The following is a 25,128-nucleotide window of genomic DNA, read 5'->3' on the forward strand; positions in this document are numbered from 1 at the left end:
TTTTAAACCACTGAGTTTTAAGAGAAAGCGTTTATAAATTAAAGAGTGAGTAAAGAGGATGGCTGTGCCCATGGCCAGGCATGCTGTAGAGGGTGAGCCTTAGTGACATCCCAGTTTCAGGCAGATGTGCTGCCTCCCCTGCATGGAATTGAGAGTAATGACTGCACTCAGCACCCTTCTTCCCCTCCCCTCTCACTGCTGCTGAATCACCACTGCATGAGAAGCTGACCAATTTGCTGTCTTCATTGATGTTTATGTATTTAAGGTCCGTTTCGAAGGATTGTCTGGCAATGTTCAGTTTAACGAGAAAGGACGCAGGACCAACTACACCCTCCATGTGATTGAGATGAAGCACGATGGGATCAGAAAGGTAAAGCAGAGAGTGACCCAACAACCTGTGTCAGCTTCCAGCCCATGTTTGAGTGGCTGGATCTCAACAGGCATTCCTGCTCATGAAAGTTTGTTTGTGGAGGTGCAACGAGGGCGTTCCCAGCTCTAGGCATGAGCAAAGCCAAGCACTAGGGAGGACTCGTGGTGTGTTGCTAAAAATGTTCAACATTTGGAAGGTGTTTTCAAGTGCAACAAGGGCATCTCAGGTGTGGCAAAAATTTTCCAGGATGCTAAAACTTGGTCAGCTCACCTTTGCTATTGGCACAGTACGCTGGTGCAGGCCCAGCTATAGGTCTGGCTTTGCCCTTCCACTTTTCCAAGGATAAACAAAGGCAGAGCCAGGCAGAAGCTGTTTGCCCCAACCATTGTAAGTGAACCCTTTATGTTGACCTAATTCTGCTCTCCTTGAAGTGACAAAAGCTTTACCACTAACAACGTCCCAGTAGCTACACAGACCTTTGTGCTCTTCTGAAGTCTTGATCCCTTTCTGTATCCCAGGCTCTTTGAAAAATCTGGCCTTGTTCAGAGATGCCAAGCCCTTGAAACACGAATCCTTTGAAAAATCTGACTCTAGGTGCTTATGTCCCACTTTAGATACCATGTATTTGAAGAACAGAGAATAACTCAGTTACTCCTTGATAAAGGAGAGTTACTATGTATTTTAGAAAGGGGCATTCTCTGCATCTCCTCAGTCCCCTGAAAGATAAAAAACTTGTTTGAAACTAAGAAAAATGTAAATACTGAAAATTCCATATTTACAGCCCCTATCTCAAATTTATACTTACACATGAGAGCCGCAGGTGTGAAATCAAAGCCCCCCACAGTCAAGCGAAAAAAGGCAAATTTTCTTTGACAAATAAAATAAATGTCATTTTGAAGATGTACAAAGCAGTCGTCTCCACTGCAAACTATTCATAAGAGGACAAAGGCATCATCATGCCCAGTTTGGGTCTCTGAACTTCAATAAGTTGGCAGTCTGGAGAGACTCTAGAGGAGATGAAATTGAGTGGCTGAATGTCTTGATTTTTCTATGTATTTACCATCAGAAATAATATTTTTTGGAAGACATGTACATCATTGCCATGATGCATATTATATTTTAGATCCACCAGGTTAGAGGTGCAAAGCAAACATCCATGTCTCCACTTTTGTTGCCCTAGGGCAGAGCTTTGAAAGCCCTTTCCTCACTTTCCATTCTTTTTGTCTGTGCAATGAAGAGTGATTAGAAGCCTGCAGAGTTTATTTTTTTTTTCTCCTAGGCTGTCATGATCTCTAATCTGCCATCAGCAGGTTCCTGGTCATGCCCTGGTTAATACCTTTTCCCATTTACTGTGATAAGAAATTCCTTTCACATGAGCAGAGCTCAGGCAGTTTCATACCTACATGAGGAAAACCTCTCATAAAATGAAGCCCTCCATGTGGATAACCTCAACCATGATCTTCCTTGAGATATTTGCTGGCACTCTGTTTTACCTGCAAGGAATGATAGAGCTGCCTAAATCCCTGATTATTATTAAGCAGAATTTAGCCTTAGACTTCTTCCTTTTACAAGTGTTCAGTTTATTCATAACCCCAAACTTTTTGACACTGGTGCAGGACTGGGGGGAAAGTTCTGACTTGATTTTTTTGTCCTGGTGTCTCAAGATGTCCCAAAAGTCAGTCCTGTATTCATGCAGGCTTTTAACTGCAGGATAATTTTTCATCACCCTCTAGCACCTGCACCTGCAGCAGGCAAGCTCACAATGAGAATAATTTTGGAAGTCACACAGGGAAAGTGTGAACTCTCTTTGTAGGCATGGCAATAATCACCAGTACAATGTGATAAATGTTTTTTGCATGCATACAAGCACTGTGCTACTGTAGCACATCATGCACATTATAATTTTCAGGCTGGAGGCACAGTGGGATGGGGAATTTCCCTGTCCCCTCACCAAAGACATGAAAAATCAGGAGAGGAAATTTCTGACTGGGTATGAACATGCAGAGAAGGCTGATCTGGATTGGATGACCCTGTTACTGTATCTTGGTTAATATTCCAAAGACATATTAATCCTGGTTTTGTATTGGGCAGATTGGTTATTGGAATGAAGATGAGAAGCTGGTCCCAATAGCTGTAGATACTCAAAGTGGCAACGAGTCTACGAGCCTGCAGAACAGGACCTACATAGTCACAACTATCCTGGTAAGTGCCATAACTTCCATCCCAGCTCTCCCTCTCCCCCATCTCCCTTATATGCAGGCTCTCTCCTCCCACTCGTGAGCCCTTCTTTGTATTATATAATTTTAATAATAGTAATAGTAATAGTAATAATAATAATAATAATAATAATAATAGATCTTACTGTTTCCTGTCAGCTCCATAAAGGTATCTGCAAATTGCTGTGGCTAATTTAGTAGGTATTAAAGAGCTCTCATTCTGAAGTGTACAAAATACAAAAGATTATGACAAGATAGCAGAGGCAACAACACAGGTAAATTAGGAACATTGTACCTGTGCTCTGTATTTATCCCACAGAATGGGGGCTGCAGTTTTGGGAAGGATAAGCTGTTTTGTTCGGAGAGGCTGAATCATTGCTTTAAAAGCAAATCTCCTCTGTAATCATGAAGGAATAATAGGTACCCCACAATATATGGTATCATGTATTGTGTCATTGTATACTCCTACCCTGCAGAAACGTGAAATGCTACTAATTTGTTTGTTGATTGCTTACTGAGACTCTGCAGAGAAGGCACAATACCCAAACTGAGTTAAACATTTTAAGGCTTTCTCCTGTCCAGCAGATTTGATTCTCCCTGTGCCCATACAGGCAGGCATGCCTTTAACAATTCACAGCTCAGATACATTAAATACCCCTCGCAGAACTACACTGAAAGGTTTGTTGCCCAAATCCCAGTAGCTACTCCATTCCCCTCAGGTCCATCACTACAGGAGTTGCACACAGATTCTGCATGAATAAAAAGAATATGCCACAATAAAAAAAAAAAATCAGACTTTATACTTTCTAGAATAAGCCCACGGTGTGTTGGCTGTGTCCCTTGGCACAGAAACACAAAGCTAGGGCTTTGCAGGGCGACCAGAAGCTGGCCTACAGCTGGTGTGCACCTCTGGAATGAAGAGTGGGGCTTAATGCTGCTCTTCTGTGTGCCAGGAGGACCCGTACGTGATGCTCAAGAAGAACGCCAACCAGTTTGAGGGCAACGAGAGGTACGAGGGCTACTGCGTGGAGCTGGCTGCTGAGATTGCCAAGCACGTGGGCTACCACTACCGGCTAGAGATCGTGCGTGACGGCAAGTATGGAGCCCGGGACCCCGACACCAAAACGTGGAATGGCATGGTGGGAGAACTCGTTTATGGGGTGAGTTTCCAACCTCGACATTTAGCTCTTGGTAGCTGGGATCACATTCAAGCGCCAGAGCTAGAAGGAGTCCTGCCCTCTCTCAGCCTGAGCTCTCCAGAGGACTGCAGCTCAAACAATCAGCACAAGTAAAATGTTTTAATTTAGGGAGAGACAGCACATTCTGTGCCTATGGAAATGTCAAAATGTTTCCTTTCAACAGTTCCAAGATTCTTTTTCTTTACATTTTTAGAACAAGTATCGAAAGGTCTTACTTTCCCATGGGTAGAATCTCCAAATTTTACTCTATTTTATATTTGCATGGTAATGGCAGGTTGAAAGAAGAAAAAGATTTCAAACACTCAGCACATGAGTGGTGAATAGAAGGATGAGATTACTTTCTGTCCAGCCACTCATTTCCATCATCAGGGATGTACTCCTGCACCCTACACTTCTAAACCTGGTTTGCTGTGGTAGTTCATGCTCTGTGATGTTTAGGTCATCCCTCAGAGAGAGGGGTCTAATTTCCCTTTCCCTACTAGGGAAATCATGAAGGGAACATCAGTCCCCAAGTCCATGTGAGAATGTGCTGGAGTGGGGATGATCTATCTCCTGATGGTAGCTCTGCTGTAAATGCTGCCAGCCATTTCAATGCATTTCCCTCTCCATTTTCAAGATGGACTGCAAAATTAGTAGAAATTGCATATCAGTGTTGCTGGAACATTTTTCCTCTTGTCCTGCATCAGTTATGCAATCAAAAGACAGTTCCTGATGGAAGTAAACATCCTGACATCCTTTTTCAGGAGATTGGCCTTTCGTTGCCTCTTTTGATGTCTGGATGATAAAGCCCTTTTAGAGAAAATCATCTTCATCATATTGTGACATCAGTGAATAAATCAGATGAGAAGAGCTGGGTGGCTGCGAAAAGAAAGTGCTGTGATTTCAAAACAGATCTGGTAATCAGTAGTGATAAAATGGAAATAATCCACCAATATTATGGGCTTCTCCTTTTTAACCTTCTTCTTGGAATTGGTTTTGTCTGATTTCTTCTAAGATAGAGAGGTTAAACAGAGATCAAAGGATCATACACTGCATTTAGTAGATACATTTTATTCCCAGTCTGAAAATCTCTTTTCTGTCTCCTTTTTCAGAGGGCAGATGTGGCTGTGGCACCATTAACCATCACCCTGGTTCGAGAAGAAGTTATAGACTTTTCCAAACCATTCATGAGTTTAGGTATATCAATAATGATAAAAAAACCTCAAAAGTCCAAACCAGGAGTTTTTTCCTTTCTGGATCCTTTGGCCTACGAGATATGGATGTGCATTGTTTTTGCCTACATTGGAGTGAGCGTTGTCCTCTTCCTGGTGAGTCGCTTCAGCCCATATGAGTGGCACACTGAGGAATATGAGGAAGGACGGGACCAGCCAGCCAGTGACCAGACAAATGAGTTTGGGATATTCAACAGCCTCTGGTTCTCCCTAGGAGCTTTCATGCAGCAAGGATGTGATATTTCTCCAAGGTGGGTTGCCTTCTCCAATGAACCTTCTTCCAGTTTGCGTGGTTTAATCTTTCTGTGTGCTTTGAAGCTGGACAGGTTCTACTTTGAGCTCCCTTCCTGAAACAAAGTGTAGTTTTGTGAATCAGTTACAGACTCAGAAAGGATCCAAAGGTTCACAGGTCTCACAGCTGTGAACTTGGGACCTCAAACATGACACCATGAAAATACCATTTAAATTTTTCTTGGGGAGTTCTTTTGAGGGAATTTGCAGAAATTAAAACAAGCTTTTCTAAAGCCATCCAATTGCAATCAAATTTTGTCAGTCATTTATTTTGTTGCTACTAGAAATAAGATGATTCTGGCATTATAGGGAAGATAAGAATTTCTAAAAGATAAGATAGGGAGAAATAATACAGTAGGTGCCCAGTGAAAGGTTATATGGTCTGTGTCAAACATTATGAAGCACAATGAGTGGCTTAATTGTTACTGGCCTTTAAAAAGGTTAGAGAAAAACCAAGTAGCATCCTGCTTCCCATTTCAGCCAATAGTTCTGCTGCCTGAATGTTCAGTAGGACCCAACATCCAAAGTGTTCCTAAAGGGACTTTTTGGTGAATGACTCTTGTGATTTACTTAGATAATTTTTCCTTCCTTTTGGAGGCTTTGTCTCCCTTCTCTTCAAAGGAAGTTTCATCCAGAAATACCCGTCTTATGGGTGAAGACAGTGGGCAGAGGTTGATTTCCAGCCTGCTGTCGTGGCATCAAAGCTCAGGGGCACACCTCCATCAGCAAGTGGAGATAACTCCATGCAGCTCAGTACAGCTCCCCTGGGATGCCAGGGAAGACTGAGCACCAGCTTTTTGGCTATCAGATGCCAATTTATCCAAATGTTAATGAGCTTGTGATAGCAGGGAAATAACAGCCTGCAGGGCATTTTGACAGTGACAGCCTTTATGAATATGTTTTATTATCTGATCATTGATTAGTAGGAGGCCAGGCAGAGAATCCAGAAAGTCTTCCCAGCAGAGGGAATTTCAACTTTATTGCTCTCTTGTAACCAGCCTCATGCATTAGGATCAGGTTATTGTGATTTTTATTTTCATTGTTGTTTTTGTCATCATTACTTTTATTTGGGAAAGAGAATGTCTTCCTTTGAGGTCATTTCAATGGGTGGTTTCTGATCCAAGGAGGAGCAGGGAGAGGTGAAAAGCTGAGGCTTTGAGGAATAGCAAATTTGCTAACATCTTTAATAAAAAGTGTCAGGGAAAGATCAGTGGGTTTCATTCACCTAACAAGATTTGCCCTAGCTAAACAACATGCTGTGAATCACCATTCCAAAGTGTGGTTTTATTTTGCTTTGAAATGGGAAATGAGAATTGTTCCATCATTGTTATTTTAATGTTGGTCGATTTAATCATCCTGATAATGAAAATTACAATTTCATTGAAACCAATATTTTCCCATGGAACACAAGAGCAGTTTCTGACTGCTACAACTATTGGCAAGATGATAAAAACCTAAAAATTAAATATGGGAATTATTATAACTCCCAGTACTCTGAGTACAGCTCCTTGAGATGGTTGTAAGGGGAGAGGGATATTTCTGTGTGATGTGAAAGCCAGGAGGAAGCAGAAGAGTGAGAATTTCTGTAGGATGTTGTTGTGCAGAAAGGCTCTGAGCCTGCTCCCTATTTCACATGTATTTTTCACACGAACCCAGTGCAGGATTTCTGTGACACATCACTTAGAAATGAACACTTGGTAGAATGACACTGTGGGCAGGTGGGGATATCTGCTCTATTCTAATATATTTCCTATGTGGTTGCTTCTAAACTTATCACTACTATCTCTCAGCATCTACCCAGTAATGCATTAACCAACATAAATAGCTTCTGTTATACATCTGTTCTGTCATTCTCTCCCCAGCAGAAAGGAGCAAGTGCAGGGGTGTATTTTGTTTTTGTAGAGGTTTTTGGGTTGTTTATTTCAGTTTTGTTTTGGAAAGGACCAGGGGAAATTTGTCTGAAGGCTTGTTTTTTTTTTCCAGAGCGTGCTTCTTTTAAGTGCATATGCCACTATGTATTTATCATTAAAAAAAAGAGTAAGATCAAAACCTCAGACACATCACTCAGCACAGCAGGTGGTGAGGTTTGCAGCAATAACTTGCTCTTGTAAATGTGCATTCCTCAGTCTCAGACCAGTCCCCAGGGAACTTCAATGCCCCAAAGAGACAAAAATTTGCTTTTGAAGGAAAGTGTTGTCCTTTTTAAGGACAATCTTACTAGGCAGAGCTTTAAACAGGCTTTTAAGTACACTGGGGACAACCTACCAAGGACTTTAAAGACACGCTGTGAATTTGGTGACCTGTGGATGGCCAAGAGAGAGCTGAGCTGTGGGTTACCTGTTCACAGCCTCTTTGCAGGAGGTCACCTGGCATCCTTGGAGCTCTGAAGCCTTCATGTCTAGGCATCGACTGGGTGAATGTGACAAAGGGCAGGCAGTAACCAGTCATGCAGAGTCCCAGCTGGAGCTGGTGGCAGTCTGTGTTGTGCCTTTGGATGCTGAAACATGAGCATGAGCAAGGAATCCATCCAGGAATGACTCAGTGGTAAATGCATGGCTTCAAACCAAGGGGGCTGCAAGCTCTTGGACATTTCCCACTGGAGTGTGTGTCCACCTTCTGCACCATCACTGACAGCGGCCCCACTGGCTGTGGAACAGTCCCTGCCACGTGGACTAATTTGTCCTGGTTTAGGTGAGAGAGCCCCTGTTGCTGCTCTCAAAGCTTTCAAAGCACGGGCTGGTACCCAGCAGGATCAGGGAGAAGCAACAGCTCAGAGCTGTGCACAGCTCCAGAGGGACAGGCAGGAATCAGTGACTATGAAATGGGCCATAAACCATTAGGCTTTGCTAAGTGCCACCTTAGCTTCAGAAAACAGTCATGAAATTGCAAAAGCACTCGTTAAACATGAAATAGAGACCCAGAAAGGAGCTTCTCAGAGCAGGCATCAGAGGTAATAAATAACCCACAGCCAATAGCGAGAGCCTGCAGAAAGAAAAATGTGAAGCAAGTATGACTCACATTGTACCATTTTCAGATCTGTAATTTGATAAATTGTCTTCAAAGCTTAAAATAGCTGCAGTGTGTAGCAGCTGTGGGGGGTAGGACCTTGCTAAAGTCCAGCATGTTGCTGCCATTCTTTACTTAGGATGGACCTGAGGCCTTTGAGAAGGAGACTGAGGGGATGATTTGGCTTCCCAACCTCCTCTGCAGCAAAACAGGGATCAGAACTTTTCATCTTCTCCATCATTTTCTGCAAAATAAATAATTTGACTGTTGTGAAAAGAATGGAAAACCAGGGAGCAAAATAGCATCTCTTGTCAGCTTCCTATCTTGATCTTCTATTTTTTGTTATCATAAAATATGTTGCTTCATATGGTTTGAGCCCAAAAGCGACTTCTTGTATATTGGAGACTATTAAATTTAATCCAGTTATTCTTCCTGTGACTGAGAAAATGTATGTTTGACTAAAATGAAATACATTTGATTAAAACAGATCTTCCAGAAAGGCATTTATTCTTCACTTGAAAATACCATAAGATAGAATAGACAGTTACTCTCAGCTGAGTTGACTGCAGGAACCTTGTCCCATCTCAGGTTTGGCAGGTGGATAAATATCACACAATATCACCTGGGGAATGCAGACATCATTTGTGCCTTCCCAGAGGAAAATTAAACAAAGATCTCCAAAAATTAGTTAAACTTCTTGGAGCCTTCTCTATTGTTGAAACAAAAAGGATACGTGTTCTGAATTCAGATCAAAATCTACTGTGAGTATAGAAGGGAAATGCATACTCATATCTTGGCACACTAGGGTATCTTGTCATGATACCTGGACAGCACAGCTTGAAATCACTCATTATAATCTGTCTCATTGAGAACAGAGTTGGAGATGTCGTGATCAGCCTGTGCTGGGAGTTAAATGGTGGATGAAGCTTTCATCCCATCTGGATGAGCCTGGACAGGGGATGTTTTGGGACAGGGAGAGCCTCTGTGCAAGGTGGGACCACTGCTGGGAAATGCTCGGGTCACACCCGAGTGCCCTAAAGACTGTGGGGTTCAATATGTGCAAGGAGACATGGCACAAGGCACAATCCACCCTCCAGCTGGCTTGGGATAAAGCGTTAACAGGGTCTTCAGTGCCCTGCAGAGTCCAGACCCAGAGGCTTTGCAGGGTGCAGTGGATTGTGCCAAGCAGTGACTCCAGCTGTGTGTGCTGAGCAGGGAGGTTTGCTGGCAGAGATGATGAATGACTGCACTCCCAGGCAGGAAGGAGAGAGATGGATGCTGGCTGCTCTCCAGTCCATAGATACAATCTATTATTTATAGGCATCTTGTGGACATCGTTATTTGTTTTTGTGACATGGAAGCAGTGCTCTGGCTGATCTGTACTGTGTGCTCGTGTTCACTGCTCCTCCTCAGTCTCTCTGCTGCACTCCATCAGAGTGGTTTGTCTGGGGAAGAGCAAACCAGGTATTTATCATGTACCTGTAATTAATTCTGAGCATTTTCCTCTGCTCTTTTTCCTGTTTATTTACATTTCTTTTTAGCTCAGTTGAAGAAAGTCACAGGATACTTCAGATTTTGAAAGACAGCAGCATTTAAAATTTCATCAAGATCTTCCCAATACTGAAAGGCTTTAGCCAGTTTTTGGGCAAAATCTAAATCGGAAATTGATTAGGAGAAAAAAAAGTTGTGGGGGTTTTTGGGGGGGTTTTGGGGTGGTTATTTTGGGGTTTTTTTAGTAAGAGGTTTGATTTGGATTTTTTTCAAGGAAATTATTTCTGTTCCATCCTTTGTAAACTTACATTTGCAGGGTACTTACTTATTTTGCTAAAAATTTAGCATTAGAGAAATTAGAACCAGCTGCATTTAGCAATCAAAAGGAATTTAATTCCTTCCTGAAAAGAAGGCTGAGCAGGGGTATTTATCTGATGACTCTTGATTTCAGTGTCTTCTCTGACACTCCAAGCATCTGCCTTGGAAATGGCCTCAAATTGCACCAGGGGAGATTTAAATTGAAGTTTAGGAAAAATTTCTTCACTGGAATGGTGGTCAGGCAATGGAACAGGCTGCCCAGGGAAGTGGTGGAATTGCCATCCCTGGAAGTGTTCAAAATGCGTGTGCATGTGGCACCTGGGGACGTGGTTTAAATGGTGAATTTCAATGGCAGTGCTGGGGTAATGGTCGGACTCAATGATCTCGGAGGGCTTTGCCAGCCTTAATGATTCTGTGGGGACCAAGCTCAGATTCATTCATTTGTGGTGGTTTGCTTGAAGTGGCAAGCTGACTTTCTTTGGGAATAAAAGTAAGAAAATCAGGACTTTGACTTCTGGAAAAGTCTCCTTGCCTTATAAAAGTGATTGCAAATGATGTTGCAATTATCTCTACCTGGCAGAGTTAATTATGTCCAGGGAGAGCAAATTCAGGTCACAGGGTAACAGCAGCACTTGCAAATCACCAGGAACTGATGACCACACTTATTTCTAAAACGCACTTAACCAGGGAAAGGTACTCACCAGAGGAACTGCTTGACAAATTGCACAATATCCAACTAAACAGTCCCCTTTGGAGTCTGCGCACTTCCATGGCAACCAGAGCGTGGCAGCCAGGGGAAAAGGAAAATTCTTTTAAAATAATCATCCTTGCTATCCTTTTTCTTTCATTTGGAAAGAAGGAAGAAATAATCAACCGAGAGAGCATTGTTGGAAAAATACAATTTCTTCTGTAAAGGAAAAATTAGTCTTTTGAATTTGCACACACTGCCATCTGAAATTGTCTAAATGCTGCAGAGGTAATGAATGCTTCCTCCACTGACCTGTAAGCTACTTCCTCAGGATGCTTTTCCTTTCAGGCATATCTAATCACCCTCCCACAGTTCTGACTTTGGGCCTTCAGCATTGAGGTTGCTGGGGGACAGCAAGAAATTTGCTGAAACTCCTCCCATTGAGTGACAGATTCACTAATCGTTCCACCAGCTGTGTTTAAAATAAGTCATCAAACACTTCATCTAAAAGCAGATATATTGGCCTAAAAATACTTTTGCAATTTCTTTCTTCAGGACTAAATAAATGCTTCTTGTGTTTTTTGTTGAAAACAAAGTTGAAAATAGCAGGGGGGAAAGTGCATTTCCCTTTTTTAAAATATCTTGGGAAGTTTTATGTGAAAGAGGGTAGATTTGGAATAGATATTAGGAAGAAATTCTTGTCTATGAGGGCGGGGAGGCCCTGGCACAGCTTGCCCAGAGAAGCTGTGGCTGCCCAGTCCCTGGAAATGTTCAAGGTCGGGCTGGATGGGGCTTGGAGCAACCTGTGTGAAAGGTGCCCCATGGCAGAGGATTGGAATGAAATGAACTTTAAGGTCCCTTTCAACCCACACCATTCTGTGTTCTCTGACATGGAACTGGAAGGTGCTGTTTGTGTTTCTAGTGCTGGGCACTGACTCAGGAGGGTGAGGAGCACTAAGATTTACAGGGCTGCCTTCTGACACTCACAGCCTTCTCCCTGACTGCATCAGGAGACTCTCTGAGCCTCCAGGGACCCCCTGTTACGCTGTACTTGGACTTGCTGATTTTCAGTCAGTAAGAGAAGCAGACTTTTTTCCATTTCCTTTCCTCTTGATAACGAGTTCTTGCTGAGCAGTCGGCTCAGCTGGGCTCTGCAGTCAGGACTGTGTGTGGTTGTGTCTCTCTAATAGTTAGGTCGACTGCCAAGTGTTTTTGTCAAAGAATAAGGGTTGTGAGGAGCTGAACAGCCTCCACCTCCCTCAGGTGGTGTCCTCTGCAAAGCTGCCTGTCACACACTGCTTTAATTTGGCACTCCAAAAAAATATTGTTGCTAAGATGGGAAGCCCTAAGCATGTTTTCACAGGGAAGTCCCACTTAAATAACTCTTCCATATGCTGTACATTGCTTTTATCAGCACTGAGATATCATGTGCACATTCACTGGATACACATTTGAATGAGCTTTGAACTCCTTGATTCAAATGCTCTGGCTCACAAAACACAAAAAGTATCCACAGCTGCTCTTTGCTGGTATCACCCCCACAGCTGGCCTTCCACTGGGAGGCTCAGAGTTCTGCCTTTATTCCATTGGAATTTGGCATTTATGGGACCTATTCTTCTTTAGTCTCAGATTACATCCCAACTACTTGTCCTTGTAACTGGGGAAGCACCACACCCCCTTTTCATGAAAAGTTCAGGAATACATCTGCTCACTGAGCAATTCCCATTGCAACACCAAGATGGTGAGCAGGTAAAGACAAATTTGTTGAAAGAGGACAGAGATACTGTGTTATCCATTGTGAAAGGCTTAAGGAAGCCAAGTAAGTGGGAAAAGCAAAATGTGGTTCCCGCTTAGAAATCAGAGCAAAAATCCTTGTGTGCTTGAGTGGGGTCTGGAGTTGGAGAGGGCAGAGCCTAGTGTCACCTCTGAGGTCCTCCATGCTATCTTGGCCTTCCCTCCATTTCCATATGGATCAAAGGAGCAGCTGGAGAGCAGCAGGAGAGCAGCTGATTTGTATGCTCAGATGGCAGGAAAGGGCACACAGCTCGTGCACACAGCCCTTCCCTTAAAGAGCAGCAGCACACTTGATAGCATTCAATCTATTTAATAAAATCGTGCAGTAATTCTGATTAGTGCCTACCCACAAGAGTTGCTGCTTACCCTCAGATCCAAAGGCTAAGCAGCAATAATCCAATCATGGTAATCATAACTTACTACTTTGATCTTCAGATAAAAGAGTCTATAGAAGTGCAAAAGTGTTACATCACCGTCATTTGGACAACTTCAAAGCATGTTTTATACACTAATGAATTCTCCCAACTCAGTCTGATGAGGAGTAATAGAAGGAGAGTGTGTGAGTAGAGGAGTGGAAGGGATGGAGATGAGTCCTCATGTGGTGAAAGGAAAAAGCAATAAAATGAGCACTTGTGCCCTGTGTATAGGTGTGAGACATGATGAAGAGTCCACGAGGGTCCAGCTGCAGGAGCCAAGTGCACAGGATGCTCTCCCATAGGAGGAATTTTCTCTTCTCTCATTCCTTGAAGCTTGCAATAAGAAGTAAAATCTCAGGCTGAAGAGAGGAAAACACAGGGAGGGGGCAGCTTTTCATCTGAACAGAGCTTCTGAGGCCTTAAAAAAAAGATTTAAAAAATCACTAAATGGATCTTAGCAGGTGAAATAGGGGAGAGCAGAAACACTGGACATGTTTTCCCTTCGCAGTCTGGGAGTTTTAATGTTATAAAACAGGCACACCTGTGCACATAAAGCTCTTCTAAAAACACTGTCTGGGGAGGGCAGATTCATTCCTCACCAGTTCTACAAGAGATATAGTATTTCCCTGTACAAAAAAGAAAGGCTCAAAACTGAAACTAGGGAAAATCCAACTTGTACGTTCTTGGTGAGGGATCACATTTAAAATTAGAAATGAGAGATAAAATGAAGGGAATATTTGGAAATATTGCCAGAGTTTATATCTTCCAGTGCAGAAAATACTCTCCTTCCAGAGCAAAGCCTTTCTCTCATCAGACTTGGAAATCTGACAAAAGACAGGAGAAAAATAAAGCAAAATGAAGAAAGGCAAGATACCTTGGAAGAAGTCTGAACTGGGTTATTGTAGCATTATTGCCCAGAAGTCTCAGAAATGGAGCTCTAGTGTGAGCAAAGGTAGATCTTGGAAAAATGAAGAACTGATGGCATATAATCCAAAAGATATTAAACCTTTTGGAAAAAAAAAAAAAACAAAAAGCTTTTTCATCAAGTAGATTTTGAAGAAGAGACTGTGGGAGACCATATGGAATCCAGCAACTCAGTAAAGGACTTTGGCACAATAGGCTGTTGCTCAAAAAGAAGGATGAATGCTGTTCAATTTGGGGCCATCTGAGGTTGAGGAAGTTCCTGAATAATGAATCTCCTGGGGCTTTCCAGCAACCGCTTTTGACAAAACTTTATGCTTGTCACCTTGTGAGTTTTTCTCAGCAAAGCGAACAAATGTCATCAGAGTGAGAAAAATACAAGAGCCTTTTTTACGGTGAAATTTTTGCTCAAAGGCATGACAAGAGTTGGGGTTTTATTCCTTGTAGTGATAGCTGGCAAAACAGCAGAAGAGGGATGACTTTGCCTTTCTCTGGAGCTGTCAAGCAGCCCAAAGTGACCAGGTGTTTTTCAGCAAATCACTATCTAAACATTCATCCCTTAAACCACCCTGTCTGCAACAGGGAGAGGCACACTGTGCTGTATTTCAGAGGATGACAGTGCCTGTCGTCAGATCTACCTCTCTGCCTTTCAGCTACACTCTTATTTTTTCTTAGGGTCCCACCTCATCCCTCTATCCTGGCCCTGGATTTGTATTGCTTTTAGCTGCCCTCTGGAAGAGTTGAGTGCATTATCCTGCATTTTTAGGGTAAAACATCTCATTTCATCAGCCAGGGATGCTGTGCAGGGATGGCAGTGAAGGATTTACCTCAGTCCTGCAGCTCTGCTCTGTTGGAGTGTTTTTATGGGTCCTGCTGAAGTTGAAGATGGCTTGCAGCCCATGTCAGTCCCAGTTTGCTTGGCCTCTAGTGCTTCCAACACCCCACTAGCTGAGCCAGTGAGTTGTGCTTGTTGAGAATCCACAGGCGTTGTTTTGGGTCAGTTGAGGACACAGAAGGGCACAGCCTGCAAACTGCTGTGGAGTGCACACATCACCCCTGCATGGCTGGGCCCGTTTGGTGCTGCCTGTGCCTGTTGAGGTTGAGTGTCTCAGGAAGGGGAATTGGGCAAAGAAGCAGCTCAGAGGCAAATTCCACCTGGTGGCCATCACTTCAGGCCACCCACCCAGGACAGGTTCATAAATGTGATTCATCCTCTTCTCCCGCAGCTGGGAACTAAATTAGAGAGATGGAGTAAGCTATCCAGGATCCCATAAAGTAGCAGGGCTTCACAGGGAACAGAAAAACCCAGCTCCTGGATGCTAGTCCTCCGATTAGGCTTAGGCACCTCTTGCCTGTCAAAATGCTAAGTGAATGTCTCGAAAACAGCACGAAGCTGCTCCTGCAGTCATGCTTATACTTAGCACTGCAGCAATCCAAGGCCCAATGAGTGGAGAACCACAAGTGGCATGATGCATTTCTGACTAAGCAGGAAAACTCATTTTAGAATGAGGTTTTGCCCATTAAAGGGAAATTGAAGGGGGAAAAATGCCAACATATTCTGCAAAAGAAGAGATGAAACAGTAGGAGAGAGAGCATACACTGCTGTCCAAAGCCATTAGCTTAGGCAGAAAGGAACAGTAAATAAACCATGTTTTATAATTAACGCCTCACAGATATACATCCCCCTGTTGAATCCAGGAGATCCTGTGTATTTGCAGAGAGCACATTCAGTTGATGCAATATTTACACTGTGAGCATCCACAAGGCCCCTTCTTAAAGGCACTTCTGCTGGGATCCCATAATCCATATTGCCTCCTTCCAGCACATTGGCTTTGCGCTCAGGTGGACTGGCAGGGTTTGCCTGATATCACAAGAGCAGATCCCCAGCCCATATACAAAAGTTAAGAAGCCCTAATTTTTTTTTTCCTTTTCTTTTTAACAAGAATTAGAGAAAGAAAACCAGGACAGAGCCAGCATGGGACTCTCAGTACCTGTGCACCCTCAACTTCCTTACCCTGTCTCCCTGGTTAGTGTTACCCACAGGGAACCAAAATATGCAGCTCTTGGCTCTGTAGAAAAGTTGTGAGAGATAAAGAAAGAATTTGTACCTCTGGGAGAGGTAACCGAGAATATCAGTGGAAAACATTCTTACTTCTGTATTTGTAAGGGCTTTCCTGGCACTGCATGTTAAAACCCAGCACTACAGTCAGGGCTCCAAACTCTTGTACCAGGAGCTGGGATTCAATAACAAGTAAAAGCAAACTCACATGGCAAGAAAATTAGTAATGCAGCATGAACAGAGAAACTTGCATTATGATCCCTCAAATTTTGTGGCCAACAGTTGTGAGCTCGTTCAAAACTCTCCATGGCACAGCAGAGAGTAAGAGGATAAGAGCTCTGCAGTCTGTACTTGATTGATGCACCCAGAGCTGATCCCAGCTCCACAACCCCACACTGAATTTCTTCCTTTGCCTTTTGAGCAAATCTGGGGTTCTTGTCAGGAACAGAAGTAAAGTGGTGAGACCAACCATGCCAGATGGTCAGTGACACAGAGGAAAAGCAAAGCTCTTTACATTGACAGAGTTTAATATTGAAAATTTGCTTAAAATAAGAGCAAAACTGGTACAAAATGTTTGCAATTAATCCACTACCGAGTCAGATTTCAGGCAGAACCATGGAATTGTCTAGATCAGTATCAAATTCACAGAGTAATGTCAGAGATCAGAGGCTCAGTGTGGATAGAAGACCAAAAGTGGATTTGACCCACAATCAGTAGCACAAGTACAGAAGTGCTTTCAACAGTTTTGCATAAATTCATTCAGTGACAAATATGTCAGTTGAGCAAGTGAGCCTTTATTAGACTTGAATTTAACAGCAAATCTGGGAAATCCTCCCAAAGCAACTATGGCTTCAGGATCCCAGATTTGCACTTCTAATTAAAACACTGTCAGTTTAGGTGTAATTCTCCATAAGGAAAGGTTCTGGGGAGGGGGAAGGGAGAAGTGGGAGAGAAGTGAGCTGGTGCTTGAACAGTTTTATTCTGTATATTTTCTGATGATCTTGTTAATATTTTTTTGCAAAAATGTATTGTTCTCTTCTAATAGACGGCAAAGCAGAGGCAAACTCCTGCTGGCTTTTCCTACATTCCATGAGGGATAAGATCAAAGAGAAAATTGTTTGATCAAGGATTGCATTTTGTTTTAAGAAATGAGATTATAGATGCATGATTTTCTATTTCTGAATGGTCCATCAATGCTAAGGCTAAAATATTAGAACAAATCTCTTCCTGGGAACAAAGGGAACTTACAATTCCTTTCTGTGTTCCACTGGCAAAATGCAGTTATTTTTGCAAGGAAAGGTTTTTTAAAAAGTCATGTAAGTAAAAAAATCGAAATTATGACTTTCAGCTTGGCCATCTGCAGTTTTATTATTGAGCAGATTTAAAATAGCACATTTCAGAATTATCTTTTAAATTATATATGCAGTAGATAAGGATATAATGTACTATAGGAGCTGAAAGAAAGTTATTTGTAAGAGAAAGCAGAAACAAAATTGTTTACTATGTTAAAATTATACCATTTAGCCTTTCAGAAATTAAACTACAAGTAATAGGAAAAACCAAAGCTTGAACAGACCCAAACCAACCATTTTCATAGTGCTACTTTTAGAGGACATTTGCAACCATTATCTTTGCATTCCAAATGAGAATATTAAGGTTTTATTTACAATTTCAGAGTTTTCCACGGTCCTGAAATCTTGGTTCCCAGCCAGCTCTAATTTTAAGTAGATTGTGCACTGTGGATAATGAGGGCAGAGTATTTACTACTTACTCCTGCAAGGGTAAGGATGGAAAGGAGTATCCTGTTCTTGCCAGTTCTGGGAGGTACAGGCAGGATCCCAAGCCAGGGAGAAGAGTGGGGGTGTGGAATTTTACACAGCACAGGCAAGGATAGAAGAAGAAATCAAGATATCTTAATTTGGATTGTGTAGGAAAGAAGAGTCTAGGTGCAGAAGAAATAACACAGGTTGAAAAAAGTACAGTCTGGTCTATTTAGATATTTTACCCCTTTTTGTACCCCATTCATGAAAGCCTCTTACACTGTTACTCTTGCTTATTTTAGTCCTTTTTTTTTTTTTTTTTAAAGCCTGCTATTTGCAAGGATTACAATGCTAATGAACACGAATTAATCCAAAGGTCAAATAGACAGATACAAATATCTGAACCTTAGCACATCTTTAAAGTCCTAGCTGGGGTGCTCGGTCTCACCTTAGCTCTGCAGGGGGATGAGTTCCTGACTCCTTTCCACTCAGCAGGGAACTGATTGCTTCATCTTATGCTTGAACAGGTACAGGGACACATCCTCATGCAAGAGGATTTAAACCCCACAGCACCCATTAGTGACGAGAAAAGAACTTGAGACAGGGCTCAAGCTGCAGAACATTTCTGCTAGTCAAGTGCAAGGTCATGTTTTGTTACCTAGCTCCAAAGTGAGACTTTCAAAACCTCACAGGGACTCCAAATGCAAGATGTATCTACTCCTCTGTGACTGCTCTTACTAGAGGATAAACATAATTCTAAGTCCCACTGGTTTTTGACCAGGCTTTTAGCTCCCTAGTGTTGCAGTCACTAATGTCAGAAATCAGACATTATCTCCTAAATTACAAAGGCACTTTGCAAATGTGTCCTGTGATGGAGGCACCGCTGTTCATCTGCTGGGTCTACAGGAGAAGCAGAACAAGGTGGTAACTGATATTGCCTTTGCAAGCACTTGCCATGGTAAGCAGGCATTGGCTCAGTCTAAACAGACAAGAGAAATCCAACTTGTTCTGTTCAGCCTGTGCTCACTGCTCCTGAGCCAGAGTGTCACATGGGATCACATCTGCTGGCGTGGTGTTCATCATGACATTCTTTATTGAACTGCTCTGTCCTCCCAGATTCTCCATCACTGGCCAGCTCTCCCTTGTGCTAAGTGCTGCACAGCCTCAGAGCAAAAGGGCTGTGTCCTGTAGATCCCATGTGCTCAGTGTTTTCTCTGCTGTGCATTTCATCAGTTTTGGTTCACAGCTTCCAGCTCCAAGTCAATCCAGCAACGAGGGCAAACATTGCCCACTAGCAATGTCAGCAACAAAACATCACACTCACGAGGCCCCTGCCATGCTGGCAGCCCTAGCAAGCTGCTGATCTCCTCTCCTTTTCTCCACAGTCTGTGAGCATGAGCACATCCTCCTCCTGCCACGAGGAGGAATGACTAGCACCAGCAGCAGGGACAGCCCAGAGGAAACCAGTCCATGATGGACACATGAATCCTGCCTGCATCCTTCTGTCTCCCTGGGGAAAGAAACAGCCCCTTCTCCCTCTTCCCCCAGCCCTCTCTGTTACCTTCCAGGTTCAACACCCCAAAGTTACTTCTCCACACTGTCACTGCCAGGTGGGAAGCACAAGCCATCTGCAGCTGAGGGCAGGCAGCCCCCTGGGATTAGCTGGTGGTGAATATCACCAGGATGTTGAGGGTCTGGAGCCAGGAATCCGGCTGACTGCAGCTGAAGGGATTGAAATCAGTCGCAGAAATATCCCAGCTTCATCAGGAAGGAAAGGCTTTATAATTTGCAGCTGGAGATGAATATGATTATTTGCCATGCAAATGGATTTTGCCAGCTCAAAGTGGCCTTCATCAGCAGAGATTGTTGTATTTGACATTATCTGGTTACTTTTGTTTAATGCCTCTGTGCCTTTCCTGAGCGTTTCCTTCCCTGAGCACACATTATCCAGACTAATTTTCTTCCTCTTCCTCATCAATCTGAAGATGTGTGAGTTGAATCTATAGTTCCCTCCCTCTCCAAATATGAAACAAATGGTAAAGCTGTATGTGCTGACAGTCCTGCAGGCTGAGTGTTCTCTGCAGATGGGATGCAAGATGGTCACATTTGTCTCACCTGACTTTAGCCCTTAGCTGGACTGGGATATCTCTGTTACCATCCCATAAACCATATTTCTGCAGAGTGACTCAGATCAACAGAAAGACAATGCTGAAACATGGTCCCCTGTGGAGAAATAAATGGTGTTTCTCACAGGCAGATCCTCCTTAGTCAGGCTGTCTGGCTTTATCAAAGAGCATTGTATGTTCCCTTCTGTCTGGGACAGTGCTCTGCATCTAGAGAAGGAGCATATAAATAATTTAGACAGAATGCCTGAATTCTGACATCATCTTCTACTCTTAAAAATTATTTGAAAAGATTTTAATATTAATGCCTGCTTGACTTATTTGCCTCTATAGCTATCAAATGGTTACAGTTAATTGGCTATTTGATTGCAGACAGTACAAAACACCTAGATTTTAAAACATTATTATGAACATCTTGTCTAACCATCTGGTGAATACAAAAGAGAGAATGTCAGTAGGCAAATTATTAATTAAGACCATAACTCCTCTCTGAGCTTCAATATGTCTTAGAGAAAAACACAGGGGTTGTTTTTTTTAAATTTCAGGTGATGGAGAAGCTCTCCAAAAGATCACAGCTGGGCTGTGTGTCTGGTCTGGTTTCATGCTGGTGCTCCTTCCTGACAGGGGTACAAGGCACAACAGAGACCTCAACAGAGGCATTGTTGATGGGCATTGCCCCCTGCCCAGCTAAACTTTCTCATAATTATCTCCATGTCTTATTATTAATACTCTGAAAACAATTGAAAATCAAAGCAAATCATCTCCGTTTATTGCTAATTTTTTTTTTTCACTGTGATTTTTTTCTTTATCTCCTCTCTAATTACACCGACACCTTTAAAAGCAAATTAGGAGCTGAGACAGACATCTGGCTTCCTTGGAAGCAGCTGGAGAGCATGACTTTGGGTAAACGGCCACATAAAAGATGGGCCTCCAAGAGCAAGCTGCACCTTTCACACCTTCCCCCTGCTCCTGTCTGACTCTCCTCTCTGTGCCCAGGTCCCTCTCCGGCCGCATAGTGGGTGGCGTCTGGTGGTTCTTCACCTTGATCATCATATCCTCCTACACAGCTAACCTGGCTGCCTTCCTCACCGTGGAGAGGATGGTGTCACCCATCGAGAGTGCAGAGGACTTGGCCAAGCAGACAGAAATCGCCTATGGCACCCTGGAAGCTGGCTCCACTAAAGAATTCTTTAGGGTAAAAAGGAAACTTTAATGCAAACATTTTTCTTAGCTTCTTGTTTGACAAGTCCTCCAGGTCCATCCTCTCTCGTCCTCAGCTCAGGTCTGGGTTTTTTTCACTTGCTTCCCCTCACCATGTTACAGCCTGCCAGAAGATTGGCAGTGTCTCCAGTGCATGTGATATTCTGTAGTTGTGAACACAAATATGGAATATCCATGAGCCTCCCCACGTTACCCAAGGACCTGCTCTGAGCAACTCCAAATGAAAGCGTCTCCAGATTTCCAGCTTGGCTTGCCCTTGGTTTGATCTGCAAAATCACTGTGTGCACGAATATGGGCCGGAAAATCAGGGATTGATCTGGGCCCTGGTGCAGGAGTGGTAACATCCTGTTACCCCTTTTGGCTTCCTTGGCCCGTTTGATGTGTGGGAGTGTGTTCAGTCCAAGCTGGAAATCTCAGGGGGCACCCAAACCTCTGTTAACTCTTCTGTTGGGTTTCTGCTGTCCTACGCAGCGATCCAAAATAGCAGTGTTTGAGAAGATGTGGACATACATGAAGTCAGCCGAGCCCTCCGTTTTTGTGAGGACGACGGAAGAGGGGATGATCCGGGTGAGGAAGTCGAAAGGGAAGTATGCATATCTCTTGGAGTCCACAATGAACGAGTACATTGAGCAGCGGAAGCCCTGCGACACCATGAAGGTGGGAGGTAACTTGGACTCCAAAGGCTATGGTATTGCAACGCCAAAGGGGTCTGCGCTGAGGTAAGTAGCTTGGATTTGCTTCCTTTTGCCAAACCACCCAGCAAATCAATGTATGCACACAGTTCAAACTCCATTGCCATGTTAATCACGAAAGCTTGGGGCAAGGAGATGGGGGAGGTGGAGGAAAAAAGGGTTGTGACCACTCAGTGGGATGTGCAGGAAGTAAAATGCCCAGCTCCCACTGAGCAGCAATGGGAGTGTCTAATTCTTCAAGCCCTGCATTTGGAACCTGGATCCTGGCTGATCCACTTGCTATGAATGTGTCTGCTGTATGAGGTGATGGCAGGGGGCTGCTGTGGTGTAACCATTGGTTTCACAGAGCTTTATCCAGAAGGGACGCTCATCCTGTGCCATGTGAACTGCACAGCTTTGCAGAGTATGGGATTACCCTGGCTTGGATCCATGCTTGCAGAGGGAGTTCTCATGGGGAAAGCATTTTGGTGTTTCCTAAAATGAAATGCTGGTTGGAAAAGGTGGGAAGTCCGTTTTGAAAAGCCCTGAAAAGGGTGGGCATTTTCATTCCCTGAGTCAATTCAGATCCCAGCAAGCACCAAAGTTATAGCAAGTCCAAAGAGGTACAAACACTGCATTTCTGAGCCCAGACCCGCAGCTGCCATGTGCCGTTGCCTACTGGCCTGTGAAATATCTTCAGAGACCTTCCTCTAAAAGGATGAACTCTTTAAGAGCACAAAACCAGGCCTGAGTTGTTAGCAGAGCCTGGGCACTGCATACAGCTGCACTCCTGGACATGAGCACTCATCATGAAAACTGACCTGCTCAGAAGAGCATTGCCACAGTCCACAGGCTGGTATTGTGATCTTGGACACATCAGAAGTGGGTTCCTTTTGGCAGCAGCCATGTCAATTCCTCACGTTACAATCATGAGGAACATGAGTTGCAATGGTTTAGTAAACCATTAGATTACCAAACCAAACCATTAGGTCTCAGTATCTGTAGCATTAAGTAATCAAAACAATACTCCTATGTATTTCGTTAGTTACTGAGTTATTTATTAATGAAAGCATATTGACCTGAAGTACGTGTGTGGCCTTACACTTGTTTGCTAACATAACCCAATGCAGAGACATTTAATCCATGGTCTCTGGATTTCTAGAAACCAGATTATTACTAGATGAACATTTGCGGAAGGATCTGTCTGGTCACACAGTGCCCAAGCCAAAGCCAGCCCAAAGAATCAAAGGTGCATCAACTGGTAGTGGAAAAGACCCAAGGATTTTGACTACTACAGTTCTTAGGTCGGCTCACACTTGACTGAGCACTTCCCATATCTTTATGTAACTCTAGAGAAGTTGATGTGACCCCTGCAGGTGATAACCTGCACCACCAGTGCACATGGTCCAGAAGGCAATTCTTGCATCCAGTGCAGTTCAGGCTCTGAAATGACTCAGGTACCTCCAGCTGAAGGTGAACATATTCTCACGGCTTTGAGATGCTTTCTGTTGCACACTTTCCAGTGTTTGTTTTCAGTCTTGCAAATATGGAAATTAGGATACAGGGATGATTCTATTTAATTAATTACTTATTTAAACATCAATCTTGGATCCTAATTTTGATATTATAAAAACAAACAAACAGGAACATCCTACCTGGCTTGTAATTTCTGGCATGGGAAAGAGTCATTTTTCATACTTCTGAGAAAAATAAACCACAAGAAAGAAAATCTCATCAATCATTTTACTTTTGCAACTCCAAACATCCCTCTGCTAGGCATGACTCCAAAAATTTCTAACATTTCTTTCTGTTTCCTCTTTTTCATCCTGGCTGCATGTAGAACAAATTTCTTATGGGCCTAATGGCAAAGGAGGAATGCTTGATTTTCCATCTGGTGGTGTTTCTTTGGAACAGTTCCTGTCCATTTTTTGTCCCATTGTGTCTGTTTTGTTCCTGTTGTTTTAATTGTTTTAATCTCAGTAGTTCCCTACAGTCCTCATGTAGTGTCTGTTTTCCCCCCGGGGTCCTGCACGTGAGAGGTTGCCCTGAGCAAGGTGATGTCCCTGAGGCGTCTGTCCAGCACGGTCATCCTGCCTCTCACTCAGTCTCCATCTTCACTCACTTCCATCCACAGAGCAAAAGCTCTGAGCCAGGATTGCAGGAGGTTTGTGACCCAGGTCTATCTTGTATCAGGTGTGTTTTAGAAGCTGGGCATTGTAGCTAGACCAGTTTTCCTGCATTTAGGATAGCTGGTTAGGAAAGAATCCTAGAGAGAAATTACAGGAGCATTCACCATATATTTTTCTTGCTTCTACATGGGCAAACAATGCCAAGATGCTGCCACAGATAAATGAAAACAAGGTTGATAATCCAGAAATAATTCTACATGTGGTAGTAGGTGCAAACAGACTTTTCAGAAGATCAGAATCTTTCAGAAGATTTGGTCTCTTAGACTGCTAAAAGCAATTACTTCTTCCTCCTAGGTGAATCTGGCTCTGAATATCTTTTGTCCTCCAGATGTTAAAATTTAGTTGCATTTAGTCATGTCTGAGAAGGGCAGTAATGGGAGGGCAGAAATTTCACCTTTCAACACCAGGGTGTTCAAGCTGTGATCCCACCTGACATGAGAAAGTCACCCTGCTGCAAAACACACCCATTTATCCAGCAGAAGATCTTCTCCACTGCTGGTCAAGTGATCATAGAGAGGGGAAAAAACCCAAATTATCCAAAACAGTGTAAAGAAAATCCAAGAAATTCCCTGTAAGTCTGAACTCAGGGACTAGAGAGGTTTTTGAGATGGCAATCTGTGAGAGCAAGTTCTTCAGAGCAGCCATATTGACATTAAAGTTCCATAAAACAGAAGCCAGCTTTCTTGGGTCTGTGAGTAAACACAAAATGTTCCCTGTTAAAAACCCACCTTCATACAGGACATTTTCAGTCTTCCATCAAAATAGAGTCAAGATGTAATACAGCCTGTTCTGTGTTTTCCCTGGGAGCTGGAGAGACAACTGAAATGAAACTTCCTAGGAAAGAAAAAACATGATGTTCAGCACATGGCCACAAAAATCATATTGCTGATAATGTGCTCAGGGAAACAGCAATACATTTACTTTGTTAACACCTTGTACCCACATAAAAGCTGCAATATATTTTGGCTCATTAGTTGACTAATTTTTCACAGATGGTTCAGGCATCAGAGTGCTAGGTAACCTGTATTCTGTTTTAGAAGACAGAGTAATTATGATTTACTTAGCATCAGATTCTTTCTGGATCTACACTCACATGTTCCCATTTGCTTTAAATGCAAAGTCAGGCTCTGACCAAAATACCGTTAGAGTTGAAAAGGGAAAATATTCAGCCACCTTCAAATCTA

At 43.1% G+C, this 25,128-nt stretch overlaps 1 protein-coding gene across 2 annotated transcripts in view; it reads left to right on the forward strand.

Annotated features, from left to right (window-relative positions):
* The window catches only part of GRIA1 (glutamate ionotropic receptor AMPA type subunit 1), a 120,593-nt gene that overhangs the window by 80,751 nt on the left and 14,714 nt on the right, over positions 1-25,128 (forward strand). For both annotated transcript variants that reach the window (XM_068205971.1, XM_068205970.1), the window contains exons 8-13: positions 266-370; positions 2,462-2,572; positions 3,540-3,746; positions 4,877-5,247; positions 20,860-21,058; positions 21,556-21,803. In XM_068205971.1, coding sequence (XP_068062072.1) covers positions 266-370; positions 2,462-2,572; positions 3,540-3,746; positions 4,877-5,247; positions 20,860-21,058; positions 21,556-21,803 — 1,241 coding nt within the window. The remainder of the gene's footprint in view (positions 1-265; positions 371-2,461; positions 2,573-3,539; positions 3,747-4,876; positions 5,248-20,859; positions 21,059-21,555; positions 21,804-25,128) is intronic.

The sequence above is a fragment of the Anomalospiza imberbis genome, chromosome 15 (genome assembly GCF_031753505.1).
Source record: "Anomalospiza imberbis isolate Cuckoo-Finch-1a 21T00152 chromosome 15, ASM3175350v1, whole genome shotgun sequence".
Classification (NCBI taxonomy): domain Eukaryota; kingdom Metazoa; phylum Chordata; class Aves; order Passeriformes; family Viduidae; genus Anomalospiza; species Anomalospiza imberbis.